Source organism: Vigna unguiculata, chromosome 3, assembly GCF_004118075.2.
Source record: "Vigna unguiculata cultivar IT97K-499-35 chromosome 3, ASM411807v1, whole genome shotgun sequence".
NCBI classification, from domain to species: Eukaryota; Viridiplantae; Streptophyta; class Magnoliopsida; order Fabales; family Fabaceae; genus Vigna; species Vigna unguiculata.
Window position 1 is genome coordinate 60,044,862 of NC_040281.1, and position 10,836 is coordinate 60,055,697.

Consider the following 10,836-nt stretch of genomic DNA (forward strand, 5'->3'; position numbering starts at 1 on the left):
TATATAAATGTTTATAACAAAACTATCCCATTAAATTTATATTAATTTTAAACAACCACATCTCAATCTAAAATAATTCTATAACGTGAAATTATTACTTCATTTTATTTAAACTATTGTTCAAATTTTATTTAATCTCAATTTCTGAAAATCATATTTTATTTTAATATGTTTTTATCAATATTGATTTTTTCAGTTTAAATAATCACTCACATCTCACTATAATATAATTTATATTATTTATAATTTAAGTTAAATTACATTTATATGTGAGAGTAAATTGATAATCTTATATTTTTATCAGTTAAATCATTATTTTTAATATATTATATCCATTACATCAATCACTAATTTTCATAAATTTTATTCTCATTTTTATTCAAATCTCACTATTTTTCCCTAATTTAAACAACAAAACTTCCACATCTTTTTCCTTCAAATCTACATAAGTCCAATATCTCAAATTCACTTTAGAAACAAATACAACCTAATAAAAAAAAACACTATTTTAACGAATACATACACATACATAAATTATGTAATATTTAGAAATGTAATGTTATATTCTATTATGCATTACATAACAAATTAATGGTTAAATATGTTTTTGGTCCTTTAAGTTTAAATAAAATTTAAAATTAGTCTCTCTTCAAAATTTTCAATCAATTTAGTTATTCATCTTTAGAAATACTTGAATTTAGTCATTTTAATCAAATTTTGTTAAGTTTATTTAACGTTTTAAACACATTTCATGATAGTATTTGAATTGTTTACACCGTTTGACACATTTTTTCTTTAATGTTAACTCAAATATTATCATAAAATGTGTTTAAAATGTAAAATAAACTTGACAAAATTTGATAAGAATGACTAAATCCACACATTTCTAAAGATGAAAGACTAAATTGGTATAAAGTTTCAAAATGGACTAATTCCAAAATTCACTATAAAACTTGAGGGACCAAAAACATATTTAACCCTAAAATTAAATATTGAATACGTGCAATTTATAACTATTAAGATAGAAATATTTTCTTTATAATCCCTATGTTTTCAGTATACATAATTTATTATCAACTTTTACTCACAATTATTTGTCAAATTTACTTTAATAAATTTAACTCATTTTAATAATTTATTATATATAGAAAATAGTTACAATAAATACTGTACAATGGTAATATCATGTACGTATCGTAATTTTTTTAATAATTATATTTTTATTTATTATTACAAAAAAGTATACCAAGACACATATGTTTCCACTAATATAATATAATTAATTAATGCATGGAATATTATATTGTATTATATCATATAAAAAAAACTAAAATATTTAATACATAGTATAATATAACATGGCAGGTAATGCATGCAATATTTCTATAAAACAAAAAGTAAAATATTCTATATAAATACAATATGATATAGAAAAGTAAATATTTGATACGATATATAATAAAATACTTGCTCTGGTCTTTAATATATAATACATAGTTTAAAAGAAATTTGTGACTTTTTTTATTAGACACTATCGTTTATGTGAATTACTAAATTTTGTTTTATCAAATATTACAAACAAATATTTCTATTAAAAATATTATAATAGTAAAGATAAGTTTAATATGTTAGTAGCATTTTTTTAAATAAAGTAAATTGAATTAAATATTATGTTACAAATATTTATATTAAAGACAGAAGTGAGTATAATACAATCTATTTTAGTATTAAAAATTAATGGATGTACCTAAAAGTGAGTAGCTAATTAATGTTAACACCATTGGTGTAAATGGAGTTTCCCCAATGAACTTATTTATTGTAGCTAATTAATGTTAAGACCGTGTAACTTTCCCTCAGATAGTAACATTCCTGATTTCCTCGACACTTCACTCCTCCCTAAATTCAAAACATTAATAATTAATGTGTATTTGCTATGAATTTGTTAGTTTAGTTTATAGTTTTACTGATTACAACATTCTTTAAAACATTTCTTTTAAATAATTCAACCATGTAAAAAAATAAATAAATAAGAAGTTTCAGTTTTGAAACTAAATTCTTTAATGCTCCAATCTTTATGAGATAACAAAAAATTGCAATGTTGACTATTCATTAAATAAAATAATTTAAAAGTATTTTACTAAACAATAACCAATATAAAAATACAACTTATTTTAGTAGTATTGAAACCTCACTTGGCAATATACTATTAACACTATAGTTTAATAGTATCCTAAATCACGAATACATTGACTTGTGTCCAAAGAGTTAAAAAAACCACTATTTCACAATAATTCAATCTCAAAACGTTGAATTTCTTGTAAAGAAGCATATCTATTAAAATTATAATAAATTAAATAAAACTAACAAATGCATCCATATTTCATATTTTCCTATCCTCCTCTTTAGAGTCACGAGATGGTAAAACATTTCTCCTGTTCTTGTATAAAATTATCCAAATAATGAAAAACTAGCTTCATTTATCGTTTAATTTTTATTATTTCTTTTAATTGAAGTGCCATGAAGGATCTATAGGGATGTTAAGAAACATCAAAGGCAAAGTATAAAGCATTTAGTAAAACAAGTATTCAATGTCTTTTACTTTTACATCATAAATAAGCGTATCAATTTAACTTTCTTATTAAGGAAAAGGTTATAAAGGATTAACTTAATCAACACAATTAATCTGTACTGCATTTTTTTATTCTTTATATATATATATATATTTTTTTTCTTAATTAACAAGGGAGAGAAAAAAATTAGCGTGTGAGTAAAAGAAGGGCGAGAATTAAAGAGCTGAAAATTTTCTATTCGCTTTTCGGCTTCCACTTTGTCCTAATCCCAAAGATGATTCCATGTTTAGGGAAACTTCTCGCAATTTTCCACAACAATTCGAACGTTTTTCATCTGGTACCTGGTACCGCGTTCAACAAAATTCCCACGTTTTGAAACAAAAAGAAAAAAAAAAACATATAGTAGAGCAGTGATTAGTCATAGTCAGGGGTCAAAGGTACCGCGTTCTCATTTGTGCACACGCCTACGCTTCTTTCTTCTTCTTCCGTTCTTTCATCCCACAACAACTATAAAGCCCACACCGCTTCTCTCTCTTTCCCAAATTCTTCACCGTTCACACAACCTTTTCACACCTTCTTCCTTTCACATGGAAATTGGTTCCCCTTCCTTCCTTACCCTCGAAGACTATTCTTCCTTCTTCCTCACTGATACAACCAACATGGACCCTAATTCCTCCTTCATTCCCAATTTCACCGCCAACCCCAAGAAGCGATCTCAATGCGACTTAAACGACACCGCATTCAACGACCTCCTCAATTCCCTCGTCCACTTAGAACACCCACCCATCATGGATTCTAATTCTAACCAATTCCAACAACCTAAATCAATCCAATTCCAACTCGACTTCGACTCATCTCCGACTAAAAGACCTCGCCGTGCTCTAGAAGATATCGACACTGCAACCTCTTCCACCGCACCGCCGCAGCAGCGCCGCCTGTGGGTCAAGGACCGTTCCAAGGACTGGTGGGAGCGCTGCAACCGCCCGGACTTCCCCGAGAATGAATTCCGGCGCTGCTTCCGGATGAGCAAGGCCACCTTCGACACCATCTGCCAGCATCTCGACTCCGCCGTCACCAAAAAGAACACCATGCTCCGCGATGCCATCCCGGTGCGGCAGCGCGTGGCGGTGTGCATCTGGCGCCTGGCCACCGGTGACCCGCTCCGCGAGGTGTCGAAGCGCTTCGGGCTGGGGATCTCCACCTGTCACAAGCTCGTTCTCGAGGTCTGCGCCGCCATCAAAACCGTCCTGATGCCGAAGTTCCTCCACTGGCCGAGCGAGTCCGAGATGAAGGTGGTGAAAGAAGAGTTCGAGTCTCTCTCGGGCATCCCCAACGTGGGAGGCTCAATGTACACCACTCACATCCCCATCATTGCACCCAAGTCCAACGTGAACGCTTACTTCAACAAGCGCCACACCGAGCGGAACCAGAAGACGTGTTACTCGATAACGGTACAGGGCGTGGTTGATTCTAAAGGGGTCTTCAACGACGTCTGTATCGGGTGGCCCGGTTCTCTCTCCGATGATCAGGTGTTGGAGAAGAGCGCGTTGTACCAGAGAGCGAGTAGGGGAAGCCTGAAGGACGTGTGGGTGGTGGGAAACTCCGGGCACCCTTTGATGGAGGGTGTTCTGGTACCCTACACGCACCAGAACCTTACATGGACCCAGCACGCGTTTAATCAGAAGGTGGGGGAGATTCAGGGAATTGCTAAGGAAGCGTTCGCGAGACTCAAAGGAAGGTGGTCTTGCTTGCAGAAGAGAACCGAAGTGAAGCTCGAAGACTTGCCGGTGCTTCTCGGTGCTTGTTGTGTTTTGCATAATATCTGCGAGATGAGGAACGAGGAAATTGACCCTGAGTGGAAATTTGAGATCTTTGACGATGAAATGGTGGCGGAGAATGGCATTCGCTCAAGTGCTGCAGAGCAGGCCAGGGATCAGATATCGCATTATTTGCTGCACCATGGCCGCGCCGGCACCAATTTTTTGTAGACATGGATCAAATCTCTAGATCTTATTTTGAGGCATGGCGGTGATAATGATGTCTTGTACTTTGTTTTCTCATTTTGTCAAGCATTCTTTTGGCTATATATGGCTTAATTATTATATGTTATAGCCAATAATTATAATAAGTCAAGTTGTGATCGATGTTAGCAGTTGAAAAAAAAAGGAATGAAATTTATTTGATTTTCTTGAGATTTCAGAAATTTTGTGTTAGTTCCTGCTTCTTGTTGAAACAACGGGCTGGGGATTCGAGTTTGATTGTCGTAACCGCGGCTTATTTTTTTTATTTGATTATTTGATTTTATTTTTTTGTGTATAGTGACGTAATGTGATTACGTTCATCCTGTCCCACAAATTTTGACCCTAAAATATTAGCTCTGCAACCTAGAAACATCATTAATTTGCTTTTGCGTTTTGTCAGTTTTGACTTGTATGTACTCGGAGAAGAGAATCACTTTTTTTCTTCTCTATTGAAAAAAGGAACTTAAATACTGCAGATTTTGGACAAGGGTCTACGTGTCTGCTTCTGCTTTACATAGAATAGCAGTTTTGGTTATGTTTTTCCTTCTAACGCTGGTGATTCAATGGATTTTGAACTACTTTTTTTTTCTCTTCTCTGCTTCATGCTCTGCAATCCCACCCGCAACTACTTTCACTCACATTTAGGAGAGAAGAATATTATATACAGAAATAGATGTTTCCTTCTACCTCGACATGTTCCGGTTTTCAAACTTCACAGTGATCACGAACTTTATGTTAACAACCGCTGGTGGAGCACCAGTGGGAACGTTAGAAAACGACATATGAATATAAGTTTTTTTCTCACATGTTTGCGTCAACCCAGTCCTAGGGAAGGGAAAAAGAGGGGCTTTTGGGCGTGGAGGATCATAAAAGTTCTAATTTTTCCCTCAGATTCTATTGTTGGTTTCTATCTTCAATGTTTTGAACGTCCTTTCTTTTCGTCAAATCTATTTCTTGCGGCATCCATTTGGGGTACGGTTGTTTTATTGTTACATTTAGTAATATTCATGCATTTTTTTTTTCTAGTCGCACATTATACTTTACTTATGTCTCACATGATGTCTCCCTTTATAACTCCCACTTTCCTATGTGATAAATGAGAAGTCAAAGTAATGGTATTGAGGTCATTTCTCTTTTCTTTTTCTTGTTTTCCTATAACTGATTCTCACTTTAATTTAGTTAGAGATTCTACCTCATTAATGGCTCTACTAAAAAATATTTAAATTTTGGTAAATTTGAGAATAATGTAAAGACCTGGGGTGTTGAATGTAGACTTAACCATCACGAGCTTTCACTTTAGCTATTTACGCTTTTGGGAAAATTGGTTCTCGATGATAATTAGTATTACAATTGATTACGTTTCTTCAAGTACAGTATTATAAATTTTCAATATCAAAATAACTTTTATTGTATCTAAAAAATAAAGACTAATTTCCTATAAATTAAAGATATGACAACTATTCTGAACCAACAAACTTTAAAATTAAAAATGCATGAACTTTTCTATATATAATTCTTTTTATCATTTTTATCTATAATATATAAATATATATATATATATATATATATATATATATATATATATATATATATATATATATATATATATGATTAGTCTTCTAAAATGGTAAAGAGTTAAGATTTGACATGACATTTTTTTATTTGACTCATAAAGTCAAAGTTGGAATTATATATATATATATATATAACTCCAACTTTGACTTTATTAGTCGAATAAAAAAATGTCACTTCACGTGTCAAATCTTAGATTCATTGTCTTTTTCTCATTTTATTATTTTAGAAGAACAATTATCAATTTTTTCATTAAATTATATGATCAAACTATTTTTTTATTTTATTATAGTATACACTTTTTTTTATATGTTTTTTTTCTCTTTCATACAAAACTTGCATGAAAATGAAATATTAAATTTAAAACCATTTTCAATATAATGTAAGATAATTAAAAATTTAAGTATTTAATTAAAAAGTTGAGCATGAATTCAAATACAATTAGTCTTAATGTTTTATGTTAAAAATTGTGTTAGGTTATACGAGTAGTTCAAACTTTAGAGATTATTGATCTCTCCATCCAAATCCAACTCATGTAGAAACAATCTCTACATGTATGAAATTCAAACACAATTGCTAAAATATTTGCCAGTGAATAAAAACTATAATATTTTAACATTTATTAAAAAAAACAAATTATTGATATCTTAGAATACATTTCATCCATTGTATTATTTTATATTAAACAGATAAATTAGATAAATCAATTTAATAATATGTTTAGTTTACATGACATAACATTTATTCACTTTATGCAAAATTTATTTTTAGTCTAGCTTGATACAATTACTTGATAAAGATTTTGTTTCGAGTAAAATGTAAAACCAGTTAAAACTTTTAAAGAACTATAAGAAGAAAAAAAAATCACGAGTTTTATAAAACAAAGTCATGATACCAAAGAAAAAAATTAAAGTAAAAATAACTATACACGAAACTTAAAATAGAAATATAACTTTTTATTCATTATCTTTTTCTTTACATCAGCCCACTTTGGAGTACATATGAGTCAACCAAGTTATTGAAGGTGCAATATATTTTATATCATTTTTGTTTTGTTTTACTTACCTAATAGTGTGAATCATAATTGGAGTTCAAAACATTTAATTTAAACACGTGCATGGAAACAGAAAAGAAAAAAAAAATCGCTTCTAGCCATCAATTCAGAGATAAAAATAATTGAAATAGGTATAGATATTATTTTATCTAGTAGCAGTTTTTGTCTAGTTATATTAATTTTTTTTTTCGTGTTTAATTTGATTCTTGATTTAACAAATAAGATAAAATTGTCAAAATATAATAGTCAATATATCATTGTCCTTTATTAAATTATGTTCACTTTCATCTATTTTAATAACGTCATTTCAATTGATAATGACAAATACAGACTGACATGATTTACATGATGTAAACGACATTAATTATAACAGTTTGTGATTTGTTTAAATAAATATTTATTTTAGTTAAATTCAATTTAGTTTCACCATCTACTTCATTATTCTTAACCTCCACCACTTATCATCACCCTCACCATTACTCATTTATCACTTTTACCCCCCATTTCATAACAATTTACTTATGTCATCACCCCACTACCACCAACATTGTCATCTTCGCTCTCACCACCACTACCACCACTAAACTAATATTCAAAATTTAATTATAAAAGTAAAAATATTATTATGATTATTTTCCCACTCTTAATATCTTTTAATATAATATATATTTAAATATTCTTTAATATAATAGATATTTGTTACAGAAAAAACACAAAGAAACATTAATTTATATGCAGATACGGATCTAAAATTAGTTAGAAAAGAAGAAATATAGACAGTATAATATTGGAAGGATTACGAAATATCCTTTTATATCAAATTTAAAATGTTCAACAATTAAGCTTGTCATGATACTCTCATCTCATCGTTCACCTCTTAAAAAAAACATTGTTGTGAAAAATAAGACAATCCAATGATAAAATTCAAATAAATAAGAAATTTTAAGAAAAGAAAAACCTTAATACATAAAATAAAAGAATATCCAAAAAAAACCTAAAAGAATAACTTTTCCATCCTATTAATAGTGATTTTTAAAATTATAAAAAGGTCCATATAAACTCGAGTAGTGTAAAATATGTATCATGATAACACAATATTACCCAATATTTAAAAGAATATGAAAAAGTCGAAAAAGAGAGCCAAAATGCATAAAAGTAACTGATTATGAAGTATACAGTTCAAAATTATTACACGATTAAATACATGTTTAGCAGAATCTAAAACTAATGATAATTACAATAGTCGACTATCGTTGCACTTTATTTTTTCAAGTCATTCTCTTCCTTTCAGAAGAGTTAAACCCTGAAATTTATATATAATATTTTATTCTACTTTAATTTCTTTTTCGTTTGTTCTTCAAAAATGTTTTACATTTACATATTCAGGATTGAAATATGTTATATCATTACTTAAGTTTAAACAAAACCACAGAAATAGACTTATTTTGTTAAAATAAAACATATGATTACTTTATTTGAGTGTTTAACTTATCACATTAGTCTAAATATAATCCTCTATATTACAAAATTAGTTAGATTAATAAATGACATGCATATACTTATTCCGTTATTAAACGTAACACTTATAATTAAATTACACTCTGTTAAGAAAATATGAACTTAACTAATCGTAACCTTAAATTTGCTTGTAATTATGTATTTTTTCAAAATTATGTTTAGATAATTAATAAATATGGAGAGAAAATAATAGTAGAAAAGTTATAATTTTTAAAAGAAAAATCATACTTTAACTGCTACAGTTTGATTCCAAATTTGTATTGGCTAACGTGGCTTAATGTAGATCGTTGATTAATGTACTACTATCTTTACTTTTGAAAGAATTAATGTCTCTAGAAATGTCAACGAGACGTGTAGGGTATAGGTAGTATAGTTTTCCCGTACCCTATTCACTGAATAAATATCTGTCCCATACCCATACATATATCCGTGCGGGTATTCGCATATTTGTTTAATATCCACGAATACTCACGGGTACCCGCAAGTATTTACGAAAGAAAAATTTAATATTTAACAACAAATTTTAATCATAAATTCAAATAAAAATACAATGCATAATATTTACAAAGTTCAAATAAAGTACAAATAACTCATTTAAATAATGTTGAATGTTCGTTTACAAATAAATGAAGACCTTTTAAAATCAATTGATAAAAAATAACACATTCAAAATCAATGTGTTAATGTTTTAATAATTTTTTTAATTTAAATTAGAGTATAACGGATACGGGTATCCACGGGTACAAATACTATGATACTTGTATCTACCCCGTTAACATGTGGGTATAAAACATATTCGTATTCATTACCTGCGGATATCCATCTACAATATATATTTCCTATCCGTTGCAGGTTTTATCCACGAATACCATCAGGTACAAATTTGTTTGACATCCCTACCCAATACTAAACTATGTCAAATAGTACAAAATGTGAGCCAAATTGTGAAAGTCAAAATATCATTATAATTTTTAAAATTAAACTCTTCATTGATTTTAAAGATAGAGAAAGACCATTCGTACTATGTATATACGAACAAAAATAGTCAACCATATGTTGGTCTACAAATAATCAACGTAAATTACAAATTTTAAAAAGTCTTCCAATAGAAAACAATAAAATTTCGAAATAGTTTAGTTTAATAAGACGTGAAAATATTTAATATTAGTTACATATTTGATTTGTTACTTTTCTACTTATAATAATTTTAAAAAAATATGAAAACATTATCAAAAGTTAATTTTGAAGAGTGTCGGGCAATATGTTATCATATATACTTTTAATTATAAGATAAGATAATGTAATATATGTACTGGTTCTTAATAATTTAAACAAATATGCAAATATATTATTTATAATATATGTATTAATTATGGTTAAATATGTTTTTAATTATTAAATTTTAATGTGAAATTAAAATTTGTTATGATTAAAAATTTGATATATTTTTGTCTTTAAATTTTAAAAATAAATAAATAAATATAATCTATTATCTTAATCTAATTACGTTAAATTTTATTGACATATATCTCATCTAACATTAAAGTAAGACATCGAAGTAAGAACCTATTAAACGATTTAATCAGGTAAAACGTTAGTATATAACATCTGACGTCTCAATAAAATTTAGGCTTAAATACTTTTTTGGTCGTCATTTTCGTAGTGTTGTTGTGGATAGTCCTCATTTTGACAGAATGTTTAAAATGGTCCTCATTTTTACCGAATGTTTAAAATAGTTTTCATTTTCGCAATTCATGTTTTATTTGGTCATTTTTTGTAACGCCGTTAAATCAGAGCATTGTACAGGTGACACAGTTTGTATTAGGGTGTGTTACGTGTACTACACATAGTGGCTAATTAACGTTAATTTTTTAATTTAGGGAAAATTTTGCAATTAGAGAAATTTCTCCATCTTCGTCTTTCTTGAACTCGGATTTGCAGAGGAAACAACTAATACTTGTCATTTCATCACTGGATTGCAGTTGCGCTCTTCATCTCAATTTTCCAATTAATCATCATCAACGAGGTAAGTGGGTTTAGGGTTTTCTGGGTTGTGTTTGCTCGTGGGTTAGGGTTTTCGTGATTCTATTTTGGGATTTAT

General features: G+C 29.1%; 1 protein-coding gene across 1 annotated transcript; it reads left to right on the top strand.

Annotated features, from left to right (window-relative positions):
- The first annotated feature begins 3,095 nt into the window (after positions 1-3,095).
- Positions 3,096-4,764, top strand: LOC114178231 (protein ALP1-like). The gene has a single exon (XM_028064023.1). The coding sequence runs from the start codon at positions 3,158-3,160 to the stop codon at positions 4,556-4,558; it is 1,401 nt and encodes a 466-aa protein (XP_027919824.1). The 5' UTR covers positions 3,096-3,157; the 3' UTR covers positions 4,559-4,764.
- Positions 4,765-10,836: the final 6,072 nt, after the last annotated feature.

Bases quoted from the DNA above. Each gene is read 5' to 3' on its own strand.
- LOC114178231 (XM_028064023.1), top strand. From the start codon at position 3,158: ATGGAAATTGGTTCCCCTTCCTTCCTTACCCTCGAAGACTATTCTTCC.